This window comes from Notamacropus eugenii, chromosome 4 (genome assembly GCF_028372415.1).
Source record: "Notamacropus eugenii isolate mMacEug1 chromosome 4, mMacEug1.pri_v2, whole genome shotgun sequence".
NCBI lineage: Eukaryota > Metazoa > Chordata > Mammalia > Diprotodontia > Macropodidae > Notamacropus > Notamacropus eugenii.
The window spans coordinates 445,054,216-445,076,866 of NC_092875.1; the positions used below are offsets into that span (position 1 = coordinate 445,054,216).

The window sequence follows — 22,651 nt, forward strand, 5'->3', positions numbered from 1 at the left end:
ATGATCTCTGAGAAGGCTTCTGTTAGGGTGCTAGGAAAAGAGGATTAACTTAACATGGAGAGTCTAATCTTAAGAAGCTTGATATGGAGCACTGTCATTGGACGATTTTTTAGGTTAATGGCAACTCATGCAATTAATAAAATACGAAATATCCCATAGTCCTGTCAACCCTTCTGTTTCTATAGTGATAGTGTGGCGGGGGTGGAAAAGAAGAGGGGAGAGAAAAGGGTATTTAGAATCACACAAGGTTTAAACTGTCTGCAGATCTTAACTGTTGATACTTCTTGATTCTAATTATGATCCTGAAACTCGATATCCATAAAGAGCTGGCCTTTTACATGAGTGGACTAGGCTATGGCCCACATATGGTGACTGAGGACCACCAAATAGGCTCTCCCTAAGAAAAGATACCTCTCTTCCCTTACTGCTGAAATTCCACTAATGATTAATTGGAGGAAGAGGAGCTAGTAACAAATAGCCCCTTTTAAAATGTAAATACCCAGGAGGTTGGGTTAAACAATCATATAAAGTGTGTTTAATACTGCAGTAGATACCCTGAGACGTACAAAGGTAGCTTATGACCTTGTGAACGCATTAGGCTTACTATCAGGTCATTGGCACTTTTCCATGAACTAGTTAAATTCATCAATATGCTAACAGATGAAAGGGCTAACTGGATTTTAGGCCACAGCTCAGGAACGACAAGGCTGATTTAGGGGGCAGAAGGCAACATAAGAATCGTCCGTGCTGGCTGAGGGAGGTGGGAGAAGGGAGCCATAAGGAGAGGGTGAGGAAAGCAAACTGTTATCGTGTTTTTGCATTCTTTACAATACTAGTGCTTAGCAGTGATCTTTGGCACATAGTAAACACTTAATAAATGCTCATTGCTTCTTGACTGATTGATGATTAATTTTGTAGGAGTCAATTTGGCCAAGGTTGACTGAATCCATACACAAGATATTCTGTGGTTTGAGTTCTTGATTTCAGATGTTGCTGTACTTTGAAGGCTTGGAAATTTAATAATCATTTTGTGCAACCTATAGTCCATTTAATTATTTTTTAAAAGGAGTAATTACTTCCCCATATAGAAATGCTATTGCATTTCACGGGGAAAACATGTTCCAGCTCATGCAATTATATTTTATCTTCTACTCTGAATTATTTATAGCATCCCCTCTTTCTAACCCTACAACAAAACATCATTAGAATATCTCTTGTAGCTATCTCATCATTTCATTCCTCCATTGAGGCTTGTGGATCAATTCTCACCCTGTTATACTCTCCAGAATAATGAAACTAATTTGGGATCTTGCTGTGGAATTAAATGCTCATACAGATCCCTCCCCCTCTGAGACCATAAACATCTGCCATAAAATTTCTTATAGCCAAAACAACCTTACAATTACCAGTATTATTGTATAACTGTCAGAGGAATAAGTGAACTTAGGGATCTAGAAGACGTGTTGTGGCAAAAAGTATATTGCCAGCAATTTATTCTCTGAGAATTTCTGGCACTAAAAAAAATTCAATTATTAGTAGTTATTCCATTTTTCTTATAGTCTTGACAGATGAAGTTGTAATTAGGCAACATTTTATAGCAATTTCCCCTCCTTTTCTTAAAGATTTTTCCTGACACTTTCAATCAGAAAGTCAGTCAGAATGACTTCAAGTGCTTAGTTGCACTTGGCATTATACAGGTTAAATAATGTGATTCTGGCTCTTGAAGAACTTAAAATCTAAAGGAGAGTCCTAAGTGTGGGATAAGCATTCAACAAAAGACACAGAAGAAGAAATTTAATGCAAGCAGAGGGGAAAGACTATATTTTTGAGTGGCAGATGGAGGAGAATCATCAAGGGAACTGCATATTTATGTCAGAAATGGCCAAGGGAAATTTCCTTTTTTTTCTTCCAATTAGTCAGGGAAGTTATTTTGTTGGCAGATTTTAAGGAGCTGCTTGAACATTTAGAGTTAACTTAGAAAACCATGGCAAGAAAGGGTATTCTGGGCATAGACTACATCTTGGGAAAAATTAAGCGGAAGGTAGATAATTGGATAAATGGAGTAGTATGAACCTGAGAGGCACACTGGAAAGGAGGAAAGACAAGGGAAATGTAATCTGGTTGAACCTGGCTTTACCACAAAGAATTTGATCGTTAAGTGCAATGAAAAGCAAGGAAGGGGGTAGGGGGAGGGAATATTATAATTGTATTTCAAGATGAGTTGAAGTAGTACATAGATTGGTATAAGAGGAAATGATGCTGAAGTTTTGAAGGCTGTCGCCATAGAGCTTAAGCTTTGATAGGTTGTGCCATGCTCAGAGGCTTCCAGGATGGTTCTGGTGGGTCAGCCCACTATGTAAAGAGAGGCTTGTTACCAATGGGCTAGCTACTAGGTGATGAATTCTGACTGTCCTTTATACCTGGAATGCTCTTTCCCTACACATTTATTTCTTGACATATCTATTTTTATTCAAGGCTTAGATTCAATGCCACCTTCTGTAGGCTTGCCCAGTCCTTCCAGCCTTCCCCTTTCCTACCTCCCATTCTGTATGTGGATTTAGATGTATAGTTTGTGGCATGGTTTCACCATTAAGGAATACCAATCAGGAATGCAGCTTGAACCTCAACATTATTTCCCATATACTAACAATACTTAGTAGGGTCAAAGAAGTATAATTCTATCCTTAGGACCTTTTCTCTGAGAAAAACAAAATGGCTAGCCTTTGGCATCAATCTGCTTCCTTTCTTGGCAGGAATCAAAGTCTCCCTTAGAGACAGGTAGGTAGAGGAAACCTTAAAGGTATCTATCTATTCATGGTTCCCTGTGAGCCATAGCTAGACAAACCTGATATACCTAACCTATATGCGCAACACATAGCCCACCCCTCACATTTACGTATTGTTTTTCCCACTAGTATATAAGCTCCCTGAGGACAGAGACTGTTATTGCGTGTTTGCATTTCTTTGTAATGCCAGTGCTTAGTAGTGATCTTTGGCACATAGTAAACACTTAATAAATGCTCATTGCTTCTTGACTGATTGATGATTAATTTTGTAGGAGTCAAGTCATATTCCCTGACAAGCAGCAGGATGGAGTAGGTAGAGAGCACTGGACTTCTTGTCAGAAAGACTTTGGTTCTAATGCCATTAGATACTTAATAGATGTGTGCTTCAGGGGTAATCCCAACCTCTCAGAACTTCAGTTCCTCATCTGTAAAATAAAATGATCAGTGTAGATGGTCTCAGAAGTCTGCTCTAAAGTTCTTAGAGACAACTAGGTGGCACAATGGATAGAAAGTTGAACCTGGAGTCTATGAAAACCTGAATTCAAATCTGTCCTCAAATATTTACTAGAATGCGACCCTGAGAAAGTCATGTAACCTTTGTCTTCTTCAGTTTCCTCATTATGTAAAATGGAGGTCATAACAGCACCTACCCCACAGTACTTAGCAAGTACTTCATAAATGCTTATTTCCTTCCAGCTCTAAATTTATATCTATGAGGCTTCTAAAAGTAATTTTGCTGTATCCACATTGAAGAGAATTTTTTCCCTTTAAGATGGGAAATGGAAACAAATGCTAATGTATCTCCTTTTAGTTTTACATAATCAACAAAATTTACCTTCTATCATTTTGGAATAATAGCACAGTACAGTGCTTGATGCATGTTAGCAGTTTGATAGGTTTTTCCTTATTGATTCCTAACATTTAGAAGTTGGACCAGCCAGAGTATTAGGTCTGAAATCAGGAAGACTCCCCTTCCTCAGTTCAAATCTGGCCTCAGACACTTACTAGCTGTGTGGGCCTGGGTAAATCATTTAACCCTGGTTGTCTCAGGTTTCCTCATATGTAAAATGAGCTGGAGAAGGAAATGGCAAACCACTTCATCATCTTGGGGTCATGAAGAGTTGAACGTGACTGAACAATATTTAAAAGTACTGTTACTCTGTGTAAATGAAAAGAGCATAAATGTCCTCAAGAAGCCTTGAACTTCCTTTCATGCCTTTTTTCTTGGGCTCACTGATCTGCCTTTCCATATTCTGAGTCACACTTTGACATGTGTAGTACATTCTCAAGGGAAACAATTTGCGTTTTTCATGTGGTAACCCAGAACAGTTTCTATTAGCTCTGAAAAATGGCTAAATCCAAAAATAGCTTTATTGAAATGTAATATGCAATGTTTCACAATTTAGTTTCTTAAAAAAATCATTTCTGTTTCAACAGGGCATTTCAGAATGACATGGATGATCTTATATCAGATTCTTCAGAATCACCTTTCAATCAACCACTACACTGGATTCCTTGCATAGAACATTTTTCTCCTTCTTTCCTTAGGTGAGTGTCATACTAAGTCTAAACGTGACTCAATGTTATAAAGGATTTTCATATCCATGGATGTAAAAATCACTGTACAAAGTTTTCTCTGAAGTCTTCCCACTGCTTTTATAATGTATTGGGGTAGAAAGTACTGTCTTTTACAATATATATATATTTAGCATGAGGCTGAGGTCAAGGGCCCAAATATTAACCCAGAGTCATCTTGTGCTTTTGAGACACAATGAAAAAACAAGTGAAGAGAGGGATCTAATTCATTTTAGACAATTCTCCAATAACTTTCGAGCTTTCCATATCTTAGGTCTTCCTGACTCCAGTAGTGTATCCACTAGGCTGCTAGCTGTTTAATATGGAGAATTGATTTGCTTAGCTCTGGCCTATGAGGGCCTGGACTCACTCCTCTTCTCTCCCCAGACCCCTTGGCTACAGTTCAAAGTAGGTGCCAGTCAATGACAAAGTTCTCCATAGGTAACAAAAAGTTCATCCTCAAAACTATTTTCTGGCACAGAATTTCCTTTTTAGATGACCAAGACGTATTCTGAGTATTTCTGCTTTTTGATTTCACATTCATTCACCAAACATTTATTAAGTACTTACTATGTTCACTGCACTATGTTATGTACTAGAGGGGATACAAAGAAAAGTAATTATTATTTGAGGAGGGAGAGAACGCTGACAACTCAAGGGATCAGGAAAGTTTGCACCAGAAATGAGGTCTGAAAGAAGCTAAGGATGCTGAGAGGAGGGAGTGAGGAGGAAATGCATCCCAGTTCTGCAGGTCAGCCAAGGGAAAGTTGCCAAAACAGGAAATGGAACATTGATTTCAGGAATCCCTACCTAGGCCAGTTTGGGTCATAGTTGATGTGTGAAGGGGAATCTTGCGGAATAAGTCCTGAAAGGTAGGCTGAAGCTAGATTGGGAAGAGCTTTAAATGTCAAACTAAGAAGACCCTGCTTAATCCTGGAGGTAAGAGAAAGCTCCTGGCCCTCACTGAGCAGGGAATGACGTGGTCAGATCTATGTTTTGGGTAAGAGATCAAGAGGCAGAAATGAGGAAGACTGCAATGTAGAGAGCAATGTAAACAAAGGCACTTTGTTTCAAAATATAAATGTAAGGAAACAACCAAATCCCTATTTACATTAATCAGAATTAATCACATAACCTATGATGTCATTGATGCATAGATTTAGAAATCTAGTACAACCTCCTCATTTTACAGTTGAAGAAACCGAGGCTGGCGGGGTTAGTGACCTGCTTAGGTTCACTCAGGTAGTAGGTTTCTCAGGCAAAATGTGACAGGAGGACCTCTGAAGACTCCAAATATGGCAGTCTACCCTGTTCTGTTTCCTATCGCTTCAGTAACAAGCTCTTCAACCTCCTGAAATTTGATCTCTTTTTGCTAAGCTGTTTTTACTCATTCTCTCATATCTGGAGTTTGGAGATTTATTGTTTTAGCCTGCTCTACCTCTCTGATATGTGAAGTATGAAGGGGAAACCCAAACGGGGGTCCTCATTATTTAAGCATTCAGTATCCAAATCTACAATTATGCTTGCATTTGCTTTTTGGTGCAGACTTGCTATTTCACTGGTTGTAGAGAACTCCAGATAAGAATATTCCCTCTACCCATGTAGATCAGCAGCTTTTGGGTAATTTGTAATTTCAGAAAACTGCCTGGGATCACTGAGAGGATAGATGACTTGTTCAGCTATATGCACAGTCAGTGTCAAAGGCAGAACTGGAAATCTGTCTTCCTGACCCCAAGGCTGGCTCTCTATCCAAATGCCTTGCTACATCCCTACAAGATTGTAAGGGTGAAGGGAAGTGAAACTCAAAATTATTTCCTGATGAGCTGACCACTTGTAAAATTAGTTCCCTCTCAAATATCCCTCCCATATTTACTAGAATCTGTCTGACCATTCTGGCCCATCAGTGAACGTCTTTGTTGTTTGTTCCATCTCTGATTATCTATGATTGTTGCTAGGTACTTCAAAAGAAAATTGTTTAAATATCAAAAGAATAAGAGAAGTCCTTGAGGAAATTGCTGAGGTTATAGAGTATTTTTGCAACAATGACCCTGTGATTATGCAGCAGAAGTCAAATATAAAGTGAAAGAGGTTGCATGTTTTTATTATCACTATCTTATTATGATGATTACTATATAATTTTATTTGGAAAAATTAGGCCAAAAAATCGAGCTGGTTTATTATTTGTTCATTCTAAAAATTATCATATGCTTGTGATTTATAACCTAAATTTTGTCAAAAAGAAGACTTTTTTTTTATATTCAGCCCCAGCCAAACCTTTGTTTTTCATTCTTTACTATGAAATATTGGTCCCTGGCTTACTTAGATTCACTTTAAGTAAACATCTTCCAATACCAGTTACACTTATGCTGAGAACTTGAATGTCCTGAGTGAGGTTTAGGTATCATTAAACTAACTTATTTACTTTAACTCTCCTCCTCAGACATTGCTCTAAAATCTTTTGCCTGATATAGGTGTTGCTGAGTAGGACTTTTTCCTCTGCTTCTAATTAAGACCTTATTCCTGGTGTAAACTAAATTCAAGAGCACCTCAGATTCCCACAATTTTTTCTGTCAGTGGAATTATGTGTTTGCCTGCCTTTCTTCACTGAGCTCATTTTGGATCTTCTAAGTCACATTACATTCTGCTGTTCACACTATAACGTTTTTATGACATGAATATGATATGTATTTATCATAAAAGGTAGCAATTGAAGCATCTTAATTCTCTAGACCAGCCCTTTCTTTAAGAGCAATTTCTATCTATAAAGAGGGTAACTTTTCTTTTGAAGCAACCCTATCTACATTTTAAAGAATGTATCAGACACTTTTTCAACAAAGTATAATAGCATGTCATTCCTACTCAAGATCAATTTGTGTCGTAATAATCTATAGATGTATAGATGTGGGCTCTTCATTGTCGCTGCAATCAAAGAGGCAGGGCAGTTGGCCTGTGGGAGCAGGAAGGCATTAGCTGTAGTCAGCAGACTTAATAAAAGCATCAGCCTCCGCCCCTCCATACAGCCATTCATAAACATGATATAAAAGCAGAGGTGGCCCAGATTTCTGGGCAGGGGTTCCCAAACTGGCTCCTGTGCTGTGCTTGTAAAACTGATTATGTTGGCAGAAGAGAAGGCAAGACTCATTGGTGATAACCTTCTTGTGACAGAGCCATCTGGGGAGTCATTCCCAGGGTTGCTTTTCTCATGTGTCTATGGTGTGTATATATCCCTGGAAAAGTCTTGCACATCTGGCTGCTTTGTAAGCTTTTGGATGGCTAGGCACACTGTACACCAAAGAACTCCAGAGTGATGACTGGGCCATAAGCATCCTTGACTTCATACCTGTGACTATTAATAAGATCCTAAGATTCATATATTTAAAAAAATATATATTATTAAGACACATATCATACCTTCTCTTCCCTAGGTTAAATGATCTTAGTTCTTTTATTTTTCCTTTACTTTGCATTTCTTTTATAGATATTGTTCTGATAGCCAAGAATAATATGAGGAAGAGGAGAGGAGACATAGGTAAATAGTTTTATTTAGCACAGTGCCTGGCACAAAGTAAGCACTTAATAATGCATAGTCATTCATTCATTTTCATTCATAAAGCCTTGCTGGTAATTATATTTCTGCTTGAGACTTGCATAGGAGTTAGCTAAAGGCAAGCTTCTGTTGGCATTACAGTTTGGTAGGAATCTGCTAATTACCAATCAAAGACAGCTGAGCAAGTTAGAATCCTATCATCAGAAAAGGTAGGAAGCCTAAAATAAATAAATTAAGCTTTATTCAGAACTGCCTACAGCACAACTAACTAACACATGTGGCAAGTAGGCATGTTGCCAAATCAATTCACCACAGAGTTAGGAGCAAGATCTACTAATAAGAATGACAGAGGCCTGAGGGTCTTCCTTGCAGCAAATATGGAAGGCAAGGGGAACTTTACAGTGACCTGCAGAGAATACACAGTGTTTGTGTTTCTGCCAATGCAAAATAACCCTCTATGCATAAAGTACAAGCTGGTCTTTCTCCTTTAGGAGAAAATGAAAGGGCTGGAGGAATTCTTCTGTTCTCCAAGTTTTCAGGGAGAATTAAATATTTTTTCCAAGAATAGAAAAAAGGATCTGAAGAGCAAAAAATTACTCCTACCTTCCACCAGGTGTTTGGAGGGTGGAAGAAATTAAATTTAAGATGACAAGATAATGAAAATATATTTGCTTGGAGTCTTACAAATTTCATCGGAAGTATTTGAAACTGAAAATGCAGGGGAAGGAGAAAGCTGCCTTTCCATGTATGTATGTACATACATATGTATGTATGCATGCATATAGCATGTGTATTGTGTGCATGCATGTATATGCATATACATGTGTTTATCTTAGACAGTACTATGTCTAAGATAAGAAAAATAGTAGTATAAAGGACCAGTAATACACAGAAAGCATTATTCAAGCAGGGCCAACAGTAAAGTACATGGCCTTAGTGTTATATACAAATTCACAAATGATCAGTAATAACAAAGTGATCCAAATGCAAGGAAGCAGGTCTCATTGAGAGTAAGGAAGATGAGCCTTGTGATTGAAATATGGTTATCTATTTAAAAGGAACAAAACATATAAAAAAGGTTAAAGGGACAAAGAGTCGATGAAAAATGGGCCTTTAATAGAGGGAAGGGCTTTCCAACATTCCTAATGAAGGTCAGTCTCAGGCAGAAACTTTACAATGCAAACACTGGGAACAAGCAAAGCCCATGAAGGGTTCAGTTCCTTTGAGCTATTGGAAGAGACTGAAAAATGATGACGAGATAATGTAGCCTAACAGACAGAGAAGAGATGACTAGTGCCTCCTCAGAGTTCTGATACCTGCACGTCACGGAGGCAGTTAAATTAGACAAATACTGGACTTGGGTGGTTGTGTCCTCTTTTGATGGTCTTAAGAGAGGAAAAATGAAGGAGGAAATGTTCATTTTTCTCATATTTGACTCTTTGTGACCCCATTTGGAATTTTCTTGGCAAAGATACTGGAGTGGTTTGCCCACAGATGAGGAAGTTGAGATAAAACACAATTATATGACTTGCTTAGGATCACACAGCTAGTAAGTGTCTGAGGCTAGATCTGAACTCAGGAAGATGAGTCTTACTCCAGGTCCTGCACTCTAACCACTGCACCACCTAGCCACCTCAAGGAGGAAATTAAGGGATACATGAGGGAAGAAACATTAGGGAGGAAAGGGTTGGAACTTACAATTTCTCATAATTGGGGTCCACTAAGAAGAGTGTAAAATATGGATGACGAGGTAGGAAGAATTTTATTCTTGTCTGAAACACACACACACACACACACACACACACACACACACACACACACACACACACACACACACACACACACACACACACACACACACACACACACACACACACACACACACACACACACACACACACACACACACCAAGAGTTTGAAACAGAAATACATCATATTAATCTAACAAGAAAAGATAGGTAGGTATAGGAAAAGGGGAGAGAGAGAGTAAAGTTGGGGAACGAGGAGTCACAAGGAAAACCAGCTTCATTTTCAGAGGGTTCATTGTGAAGGGTAATTAAAAGGAAAGAAAGAGAACCAGTCATTTGGGGTGTATTTGAAGTGAAAAGGTGAGTGGAGGAGGGGCAGTGGAGTAGAAAAAGCACACTGCTTCTATTGTAGAATGCTAGTATTGATCACATTCCTTCTCTTTCACCACCTTCTTCTTTGTAAAGAGGGAGTGGAGGGGAAGGGGGAGGGATGGGGCAAAAAGAAAAATAAGTTAAGAAGATATGATGGAGGGAAATACACAATGAATGATTATAGTTCTGAATGTGAGTGTGATGAATTCACTCATAAAAGGGAGGAGGATAGTAAAATGGATTGAAAAGCAAATCTAAGAATTCATTGGTTACAAGAAACACTTAGGAACTTAAAAAATTTATCGTTAAAATGAGGGGCTAGATCAAAGGTTATTATGCTTCGGATGAACTCAAAAAGTCTAGTAGCAGTCACAATCTCAGAGAAGACAGCTATAAAAATTGCCATAGTTAAAAGAGATAAATAGGTAAATTATATTATACTTAAATGTGCATAAACAATGAGATATCAATACTGGAATGACATAGCATCTAAATACATAAAGGCAGCTAGGTTGTACAGTGGGTAGGGTACTGGACCTGGAATCCGGAAGACCCAAGTTTGAATCTGGCCTTGAAGACTTGTTAGCTGTATAACCCCAAGCAAGTCACTTAACTTCTGTTTACTTCAGTTTCCATATTTGTGAAATGAGGATAGTAATAGCACCTACCTCCCAAGGTAAATGAGGATAAAGTGAGATAATATTTGTAAAGTGCTTTGTAAAACTTAAAAAGCTATATGCATATGCTAGCTATTAGCATTAGTATTATTAATAAGGAAAAGACAATTAAATATCAAAGATTGGAAAACAGTAAAACGGGGAACCTCAACATGCCCCTTTCAGACTGAAAAATGTCTAACAAAAAATAAGTGACAAAGAAGTTAAAGACCTGAATAGAATTTTAGAAAAGTTAAATATAATGACTGTAGGAATTACTGAGTGAGAATAGAAAGGAATAGACATCTCTTTCATCTGAACGTAGTTTATACACAAAAGATGACTACGCTGTAGCATAAAAACCTCATCAATAAATTCAGCCAAGCAGAAATTTTGAACGTACTTTGCTGACTACAACACAATAAAATTATAATTAATAAAAGATACTTGAAGAGAGAATTCAGACTTAACATGGGAACTAATTTAGTCCTAAAGAATTGGTAGGTCAAAGAACAAATCATAGAAAAAATAGATAATTTTATGAAATTAAATAATGACAGTGAGACAACATAACAAAAACTTTGGAAATGCAGTCAAAATCATGCATTTGGGAACATTTATTTGGGAATCATTTTCCTTACTAAAAGACAAAGAATAGGACAATGACTGGCCATATCACCACTAAAAACAACTAAAAATGTCCCATCCAAAACTCACAGCTACATGCAAAAATAAAAATTCTGAAAATCAGAGAAAAGATTGACAAAATTTAAAAAATAGAATTACTAAATAAAAATGAAGTGTTTTAAAATCAATAAAATAAGCGATTTCCTATTTTGGTTACAAAAAAAGAGTGAAATCAAATCACCAATATAAAAAATTCTCAAAAAATGAAGAGAAAACAAATAAAATTATTAGAAAAGTTTTTCCTCTCTTACATTTATAAAATGAATTCATCCAAGATAAGGAAAGATGTAATTGGCTGGGAAAAATCTTTGTATCAGATTTGCCTTGCAAGGATTTAGTATCCAAGATATATAGAAAACTTACAGAAATATAAAACACCAAAAGCCATTCTTCAGTGGAGAAGTGGTAAAAGGATACGAACAGATAGTTCTCAAAAGAGGAGAAAAGAATCCAATAAAACCATATTAAAGAAATGAAAAACAACTCTGATGTTTTACCTCGTATCCAGCAAATTTGCAAAGATTGCCAAAAGATCAGAATAGTTAATATAGGAAGAGGCATGGAAAGACAGGACCAATAAATAGTGCAGCCATTCCAGAACACAATTTGGAATTCTGCAAATAAAGTGACTAAAATGTCTACATTTTTGGTCTCACAGGTTTCCTTGTTAGACAGTGGAATTACTGGTTGTTGACAAAAAGGCTATGTATAACAACCTTCTCTGCCCACACCACACCCCCCGCCCCCGTAAATGTTTATAGCAGGACTTTTTGTAACAGTAAAAAACTAAAAACATTGTACTTGACCGTTGATTGAGGAATGGTTAGACACATTATGGCACATGAATGTAATGGGATATTACTTTATACTTTGCATCAGTTTATGGAGATCTTTCCAAGCAATGTCGACAATGACTGCAACAGTGTGAATGGAAAAAAACAACTACAAAGCAATCTAAAATTAATGTTTCCAAATTACAAAGAACAGTCATGACCCGAAATGAGAGATAAAAGAAAATACCTCCTCCCACCACTTTGCAGAGGTGAGGGAAAGGGGAATCCACAGGTGTGGAGCATTATGTGTAATGGCAGATTATTTTATGTCTTAATCAGTTTTTTGCTGAACTTTTTTTCTCTGCTTTCTCTTTTTCTTTTTAAATTTTCTATTATAAAGGGGGTTGTCTGGGAAGAGATGGGGAAGTTTAATAAAAATAAAAATTTAATAAAAAAAATTTTTACTTATTTGTATGCCTACAAAAATTGATAATTTAAATGAATGAATTTTTACAAAACTCAAAAATTCCTCAATAAGCACAACAGGAAATAGATAATAACCCAATCTCAGAAAAAGAAATTGAGCAAGTCATTAAAAAACTTTTAAGGAAAAATCAATTTGGTAACAGATGGATTTATAAGTGAATTCTATCAAGCATTCAAAGAACAACTATTGCCAATTTTCCATAAATTTTTGGCAAAAATAAATCATCTTAAATAATTGGAGATCTATTATCTGTTCATGGTTAGGCTGTGCCAATGTACTAAAAATGACAATATTACCTATATTAATTTACTTATTCGGTACCATACAAATCAAAGTATTAAGGCTTACTCTATAAAGCTAGAGAAAACAGTAAATGATTCTGCTATAGGATCAAAGATCAGAATCTCATGGGAAATAATGAAAAAAGTCAGAAGGAAGAGAACCTGTTAGTGTGAGCACTCAAACTATACTATAAAGCAGTAATCATCAAAGTTTTTGGTACTGATTAAAAAGTAGTAAAGCTAATCGGTGGAACATATTAGATCCAAAAACAAATTAACATGGTTGTTAAATGTTCAGTAAACTAAAATAAAACCCAATAAATTCAAATGATTCAATATTCACGAAAAACTACTGAGAAATAAAGGAAATCAATCTGGCCGAAATCAAGTTTAGTCTCATATCTTATGCTACCATAGTAAGCTGCGAATAGATCTATTACCTAGATATAAAAGATCACATCATGCCCTACTCAGAGGAAGAAGAGAGGAGATACAGTAAGGTCCTAGGAAGGGAAAAAGTAAGGTCCTGATTAGTGTGAATAATGAATCCCATTATGTAGTCTTATTATACTTCATATTTCTATTGGACTGGAATCAATTGCCATATTTTCCATATAATTACAATTTCAAATAGTGGGAATTGAATAATATTACCACTTCACAAGATTCATTGTTTGCACTAATCAGGACTATGCATAAAGGAAAAGTTCTTGACCTAACAAGGGACAAACGGTATCATATGTGATAAAATGGACAATTTCAACTAAATAAAATTGAAAAGCTTTAGCACACAAAAAAATATACGCTTAAAATATAGGAAATTAACTTGGAAAAATTATTTGTGGCAGGCTTCTCTGATAAATATTGACTAAGATATACAGGGTACTAAATCAAGTATGTATTAGTCATCCACATTAGATAAATGATCAAAAAATATGAATAGACAATTCACAAAAGAAGGAAAACAATCAACAACTGTGTTAAAAAAAATGCTCCAAGTCACTAATAACAAGAGAAATGAAAAATGACATCACTCTAAGGTTCCATCTCATACCCATCAGATTGACAAAAATGATTATTAAAGAGGAAAATAGCTTGTTGTAAGGAATGTAGGAAGATAGTCACATTAATGGATGTTGATAGAATGGCATAACTAGCCATTCTGGAAGACAATTTCAAACTAAACCTGAAAAAATGTCAGTCAACTGTGGATACTCTATGATTCAGTCGTATAACTCTAGTAGACAAATACTCCCAAAATATCAGGACTCATATGTACAAAAACATTTATAGTAGCACTTTTTCTTGTAGTAAAGACCTTGAAGCTAAGGAGTGCCCATCAATTGGGCAGATTATGGTAGGAGAATGCAGCGCAATGTTACTGAACATAAGAAAGTATCAAAAAGACATTCAAAGAAGCTTTGAAAAACTTGGTGAAATGATACAGAGAAAAGTGGAAAGAACTAAGGGAAGAGTTTGTACTTAAAGAGTTTGCATTTAAAAAAAACTTTGAAAGACTTAATTAAAAACGCTGATCATGAGTCCAGAAGATCAATGGTAAAGCATGCCTCTCACCTCTTGACAGATAGGTGATGAATTAGAGTGGCATAGAATGAGACATACGTTTTCAGCCACGGGTAATGTGTGAATTTGTTTTGCTTTACTGTACGTATGTGTTACAAGGGAGGAATTTCTTTTCCTGAGTGGGTGGGGAAGAGAAGGAAAAGTTGAGAGGTCAGACAGGCTGGTAATGATGATAAAACAAATATGAAAAAAGCAAGAAAATGAATGAGAAAGAAAATGAAACAGTTTTTTTTCAATGTGCAAGAGAACAAAAGAAAATTCAGGAGGCACAGACGCAAAGAAGCTAATATGTATTATATATTTTAAATCCATATCATATGTAATAGAAATTATCATCTATAATGACATATCATAGGTATTTAAACCTAAATTATATATAATATTATTTTTATGTTCTTTGTACATGAAAATATTCTTGTTTGTCAGGTTCAGAATAAGAGTAAAATAACTAAAAATATTGAAGAAAAAAGCACTCATGGACATGTTTGCTAAACTACTATCAGTTATCTATGAGAAGTCGTGGAGAATAAGAAAGAGGTCACAAAACTGTAGAAAAGCAAATGTCCTTCACATTTTCCCAGAAGGGAATGTGATAGAGCCTGAAATCTGTAGACCAGTGAATTTCAATTTCTGGCAGAATTCTAGAATGTATTATTAAATTGATGGATTGTGAGCACTTAGAAAAGAAGTACCTGTCATTAAGATTCAGGATGGCTTTGTCAAGAACAGGTCATGACCTCGTGCTCATGTCTTTACCTTTTTTGATAGGGTTATGATATCAGTAGATTAGGGAGATGATATATATACATCTTATATTCCCAAAGGGTATATATTGATATGTTAAATACCTATATATGCTATATGCCCTTTATCTATTTTTTCGTACCACAACCACCCCAATGAGAACCTTACCTATTTCCTGAAAAAATTGAGACCATTTGATGTGAACTACCTCTTCTCCCATTCTCTTTATTTCCAAACTTATATTCTTTCCTTCTTTACCTCAGTATTAGATAAAGAGGTGACCTTTATCCTTGCTAAGGTTACTTACATGTGTCCATCCCATCCCCTCTGTTCTCTTCTCCAATCCTCGGTCAGTCTTCCTCTCCCTTGAATCTTCTGTGTTTCCCTATCAACTGGTTCCTTCTTTGCTATTTTCAGACATGGCTAAGCCCCTCCTTCCATCCTTAAAAAAAAACTTCCATGTGACCTACCATCCCTTCAGCCTGCATCTCTCCTCCCTTGTCATTCAAACTTTTTGAAAAAGTAGCATATACTCACTGCTTCCACTTCCTCTCTCATTCACTCCCCAACCCTTGGTAATCCATTCTGTAGACCTCATCATTCAATTGAAAACATTCTCTCCAAAGCTACCAATGACCTCTTAACTGATAATTCTAATGGACTTTTTTGGTCTTCATCCTTCTCCACTCCCGTTAGCCTCTTCTCCCATTGGTGAGTTATTTCCAGAACCTCCATTTTGGGGAAGGACCCAGAACAGGCACTGTGCCCCTGTACTGTATGTTCTTCCTCACCTCACCCTTTTCAGCTCCATTGTATTCCCTCAAAATGCAATCTCCCTGAGGGCAAAGACTGTCCTGTTTTGCTTGAATTTGTATCCCCAGCACTTAGTACACCAGCCAGCTGGTAAGTGCTTGGTAATTTGTTTTTTACTAACTACCTGATGGATCTACTGCATTTGACATTGTTGACTACCTTCTCTTCCTTGATAACTCTCTTCTGAGTTCTGGTCCTACTCTGGTGGTCTGCCTCCTTATTTTTCTTGCTTCTTCTTCAGCTCCTTTGATGGGTCATCATTCTTGTCATGCCCCTTAATTGTGATTATTCATCTCCTTACACTATCAAGAAACTTGCTCTGCTAAGACTCAGCCATGGGTTTACTCTCATCATCCCCTGCCTCCACTCTGATTCACATCATGCTGAACAAAGCTGGATGAAATCATAAAACTTCTAAGTCCCCTGCAAATGTATGTTATGTAATCTCAACTGGAGCCTCACAGCAAGGCAATTCTTTTACATTTCCCTATTTGACTCACTATTCCAAAGATCACAGGGGCTTTCTCAACCTTTTCATCCTTCTCAGACCTCCCATGGCTCCCCTCCCACCACCCTCTCTGCTTTCAATGAAAAAAATGAGGTCATTCACAGAGAGCTCCTTCTTTTCCCTTCCTCCTCATCTCATGTCAGTCAGATGCTGTCTGCCACTGTTAGTTTCTTCACCCTTGTATAGCATGACAAGGTGGTCATTTTCCTAGCCAAGGCAAACCCTTCTATATGCATGTGATCCTATTCCATCCTGTCTCTTCCAGCATTGTTCCCTGTTTTATCTCCTCTATCTCACTTCCACTTTCATTATTTATTTTCATATTCATTTTCTCCCTGTCTACTGGTTGCTTCCATACTCCTTACAAGTGTACTTACTTCTCTCCCTTCCTCAAAACCCTCACTTGATTCGTCCATTCTTTCTAGTTATCACCCTATACTTCTCTACCCTTTTTTGCTTAAACTCCTTGAGAAGGCTTCAGTAGATGCCCCCACTTCCTGTATCCTCATTGTCTTGTCAACTCTTTGGTGATATGGCTTCTGATCTCATTATTCGACTGGAATAGCTCTTCTCAGAGTTATCAGTCATCTCTTGATTGTCCAATTTTTCTCAGTTCTCATATTCAGCCTTTTCTGAAGCCTTTGACATTATTGGTCTTAAACTCAACATGTCCAAAACTAAACTTTCTTTTAATCTTGGTCCCAATGGTAGGATTAGACGCAATGGGTGAAAATTACAAGGAATATATTCCAGTTTCTCTTATGTATGAATTTACATCTTCATCATCTTAGGGAACTCTTGAATTAATAAAATCACAGATCCATTTGAGAGTATTTCCTGCTAGAATATAAGTTTCTTGACAACTGGGACTGTTTCACTTTGAGCTTTTTATCACTATCACTAGCACAGTGTCTGGCACATAGTGCCAACTTAATAAATACTTATTGATTGATTGCTGAGATAGGTCAGTAGTTTTGAGTTGTCGCATTAGAAATCACAACAGGTAGCACCAGCCATGCTTAAGAGAGATGTTTGTGATAGCCATAAAAAGGATTGGTTGATAATCACTAGAACATGAAAGGTAATTGGTTCTTTGATAGACTCATCAGTGAGACATCTGGTTAGTTCATTAAGATGGATAGGCATTCAGAAAATATATATGAAGTATTTGTACTCTATAGGGAGAATGTATAATCATTTCAAAGAAGAAAAATTCCATAAAAATCATTTAGAAAATTTGAAATTCTTAAATGTGGAAAGGAAATGTCCTCTACAGAATATAAATCTGATGATTTAGGAAAATCCTTCTAAAATTTTGTAGTAACTTCAAAAAATGTATTTAGTGTCTTTATTAAGAAATATAGCTACAGCTAAATCTCCTTGTCATATATGTTTATTACTATACAAATTATTTGGAGATTCTACAGGTCAGAATATACCCCTAGGATCTTAAACATTACAGAGCCTACAATAAGTCTAATATCATTTAACCTATGAAGAATTCATTCTTTCTCCTAATTTTAACATTATAAAGGCATTTTGCTGTTTTTATAAAATTTTATCCTCTTCTTTCTCTGATTCTGGAATTCAACATGTACATTTATACAAGGCTTATTATAGTTCACCTTTTATCTCTTTTCATAGAGATAATCTCAAGTTCTCAGCTACATCAGCTAGAAGGATGAGAGAGAACATATGCTTCTCCATATGTCCAACACAAACTCCTCAATGCATTTATTGCTGTTAGCTTAATTATTGAGGAATGTTTGTAATATATTACTTTTCCTCTGAATGAGTCATGCCACTGTACTTTTTAAATTCGTGCTAGCCTCATAGAGCCAAAAGCTGGTATACATTACAACAAATGATTTCCCATCTGGTCAGTGATAAGCTCTTTTTTTCCTAACCAGGTTTTTAAATACAATACTAGGAAAAATTAAATTATAATTATCTTTATCATTTTGTGTCTGTGTGGCTAACCAAAAATGCTTACTTAGTGAACAAGGGAAAGAGAAAAATATGTAGTATATATTTTATTGACTTAGCCTTGGTTTATAACCAGACTTCTTACATCTCATTCATTGACCGTAATATCCCACTTGATCAGTCCAACAGAAAATATTTATTGCTACTTGTTCTGTGCGTATTATGATTCCTACTCATCACTGTAATGACATTTATTTGGTGTGTTAAAGTTTACAATGTATTTTCCTTACCACAACCCTTTACATTAGGTAGTGTGTGTATTATTATCCCCATTTTACAGAGGGGTAAACTGAGACTTTAAGTGCCACTTGCTTAGTCACACAACTAATAATTGTTGGAGTTAGAATTTTAATCCAGACCTCTCTTAACTCCAACTCAGTTGTCTTTCCACAAGTACACAAATCACATATCCTTAATATTCTGTTGCTGGTTTTCATGTTGACAGATGATGTTATAGACAGTATGGCAAGGATGGAAAAGAGGAAAGTTGAAATGAATGAATTTTTAAAAGCATGTATTAAATGTTTACTCATGCTAAGTTGTGGTCATACAAAGAGAAGATGCTACACAGTCCCTGTTTTCAAGAAACTCACCCTTTTTCCTGGAGAAGACAACATATAAAGGAAAGCTCAGCTACAGGGTAGATGGAAAGGCAATGAGAAAAACCTGGAAATCCTGAGTCTAGAAGTGGGGTAGATGGAAAGGTCCAAAGGTCCTTAGGTTACTTAAGTCATTAAGATGGGAATGCTAGGGGAGTATAGAATATAAAGGTAGAGATGATGATGAGGCCTGGTGACCCTCTATCTCACTAAAGAAAGTAGAGTCATTGACTTCCATTTTATTCAGATCCTGTCAAGTAACCCAAGCAAGGGGGTGGGCTTCCCCACCCCAGTGGTACCGTTCTTTCTGCCTTGATGTCTTGGAAGAGGGAGAGATAACTCCAGTGATGTCAGCTCTTCCTACTATCTAGCTGTTCAGGGCAAGTTCTGGGACCAAGCTGGAAGAGAAGGAAATGGAGAAAAGAATAGGAGGTCGGTGGACCCCAGTGAGAGTCCTTATGGGAACAATATTCTTTGCCATCCTATGAATGTGTAAGACATCTTTTTATGCATATAAACATATGCACATGTATTTATATGTATATACATATACACACATGTGTATATGCATGTACACATATAATTGTGTATATGTGTGTATACATATGTATATATATATATACACACACACATATACATACACATGCATTCTATCTTTAAGCCAGTATATGGAGGGAATAGAAAGCTACTGTTGTTTAAACCAGGACTTATCCTGAATGCCACAAGTTAGGTTTTTGTTTGTAGTGTCTAATTACTCATACTCTGAACCAGTATCAAGGATCACAAGAGCAATCTCCAAGGGTTTGGGACAGGACTATTCTGAACATTGAAGATTTTCTCTATTCCTTATCTTCCCCGCCATGTTTCATCCTAGGGTTTGGGATAGTCTGTAAGTTCACAACCCTCAGGGTTCTGGTTCAATTCTGCTTAGAGCCAAACTAGTGGAGTCACACAAAACCTAGACCAAACTGGGAGACCTTTAGGTTCTTAAAGACCTCAGCCCATGTTAGTACCTCCTAGACAGTTTTGAACTTCCTTGACTTGTCCCAGTCCTGACCTAAATACTTGGTACTATCACAGGAGCCCAGAATATCTTGAGTTGGTACAAGCTGCATTCATTAATTCAGTCATCCATTCATGAAACAGTAGTAAATAATGCTATGTAAGGAACTGAAAAACTTTGCTAGATGTGGGTTTATATGATTAGGACAAGCACAGTAGAGCACAAAATATACCAAATTCATTTCAAAAAGAAATTTAAAATGATAGATTTGGAAGTAAGGTTACTTTCCCCCCTAAACTTAACTATTGTCAGTGTACAAGTCAAACATATCATGAACAAATCCAGCAAACATTTATTAAGTAGCTGTTATGTGCAGAAAACTGTCTGGCACAACGGGAAGAAGGGGGTGAAGGGTGGGGGAGGCAGAGGAGAGGCACAAAAATAGAACATTTATTGTCCTTGAGAAGCTTAAAATCTAGTGGCTGGAAATGACTGACACACAGATAATTACAGTATAGAATAGAACATGATAAGTGCATAAAAGTTGTACAAATAGAGTATTAATAGGGGGTCTGCGAAAGGAAATATTTTAATACTTCAAGGATTTGTGATTTCATTGATGCAAATATTCCTTTCACTAAAGGGGACAGCAACCCTTCCACTCCATAGGAGATGATCTTTTGAGAGTTGTTGTAGTGGAAGGATTCATTATCTTGCAGACTCATCTGACAATGAGTTTGTGAATTTAGTTAAGCTAGTCCCGGCCAAAAAAAGTACAGGCCATCCCAAAATAATTAAAATTATTAAAGCTTAACCCTGCACGAAGTCTTTTGGGATGCCCTATATAGTCTGTCACTGAGTCCACATTCCAAGCCTTTCCAGGTGAGCAGAACTCTCCAGTACTTACTTACATTCTACTGTAAGAATCTGTTAATCTGGGCCAGACTCCGGACGGTCCACCAGTAGTTTAAGTTTGACAATGTAACAAAATGAGCCCCTTACAGGTCATTCAACAGTTAACAGAAGAAGATTTATTTAGTCATAGCAGAAGAAAGTTATTCAGAACACCTCCAGCTGATTAAGCTGAGTGTGCCTCAACCTTCCTAGTCTCCTGGCCCTAACTAGGCTGGGGTCTTGATGACATTTAAATAATTGATATTTATATAACTCTAAATTTTTCAGAGCTCATTACACCCATTATTTCAACCCTCCTGGACTGAATTCCTCTGTACCATTTTAGGCCAGGAAATCTTACCTATCCTTCCCTCAAATCCTTTGAAATCTGCTCTTTCTAATTCTAAGGTACCTGTCAGACTATGCATGGCATTCCTCAGCTATCACAGACTAGAGCAGAAAGTGATCACTTCCCCAGCATTTCCATCATTTCCACTCCAACCAACAGTTTCTACCTGTTGGTGAGAATCAGATACAGAATTTTTCCCTTCTTTCTACTTTTTGAAAGATTGGTAAGGCAAGTTAAAGAAATTATTAGTAGCTCTGCTTGATAGAGAGAGCTGTAGTAGATATCCAGATAAACAAAGGCCTTGCATCACTACAATACCATTTCTCTGGGTGAAGCTTAGGATCTGTTTTCTGAACTCAATGTCTGTTTCCTTTTTCTGTCTAAGCATGACAAAATCACTTCTCCTTCCTTCATTGATTTCTACCATGCTTTCCCAATTTGGCGCTTGGTTTGAACCTTTTTAAATATACAATAGTCTCTCTCTTTTTCCTGTCTTTTTTAAAATGCAAGGTAGACCTATCCAGTGCCATATTCCAGGCATAGGTTTCATCTCACTTAACTTTCAGTGATAACTTTGAGGTGAAATTTGCCTAAGAGCTCTAAAACATTGTTTGTTGCCTTATGCTTTGTACGTTTCTTATATAGACATTTGAAGCTACAAAGTTTACTACTAACCTCTTCTTTGGATTTTGTATTGTGAACTCAATTCTGAACTGCCTTTCTGCTTTGTACCTTGTAAGTAAAACCTCTACACAGGAGGTTTTGACCTTTTTTGAATCATGGGCCCTTCTGGCCATCTGGTAAAATCTATCAGAAAAGTTTTAAAATGAGTAAAATAAAATATGTAAAATGTGTTACAAAGGAAACCAATTATATTGAAATAACATCCATTTTTTTAAGTTTATGGATTCCATATTAAGTACTATATATTGCTCTGTAGTTTTAGCTTAGTGGCCATACTATTCAGTCAATAAACATCTATTAAGCACCTATCATGTACCAGGTACTGTATTAAGTTCTGTGGATGTAAAAAAAAAAAGGTAAAAGATAGTCCTTACTTTCACGGAGCTCACAGTCTAATGAAAATATTTATGTAAAGTCAAGCTACATACAGAATAAATTTGAAATAGTAAGCTGAGGGCAGGCACTAGAATAAAGGGGGATCAACATAGCATTCCTGTGGAAGGTAGGATTTTACATGGTACTTGAAGGAAGCCAGGTAAGCCAGGGGATGGAGATAAAGAGGGAGAGCATTATA

General features: G+C 36.7%; 1 protein-coding gene across 4 annotated transcripts in view; it reads left to right on the top strand.

The window, feature by feature from the left end:
* Positions 1 to 22,651, top strand: part of KIAA0825 (KIAA0825 ortholog) — a 544,517-nt gene that overhangs the window by 210,895 nt on the left and 310,971 nt on the right. For all 4 annotated transcript variants that reach the window (XM_072606108.1, XM_072606106.1, XM_072606107.1 and 1 more), the window contains one exon: positions 4,224 to 4,334. In XM_072606108.1, coding sequence (XP_072462209.1) covers positions 4,224 to 4,334 — 111 coding nt within the window. The remainder of the gene's footprint in view (positions 1 to 4,223; positions 4,335 to 22,651) is intronic.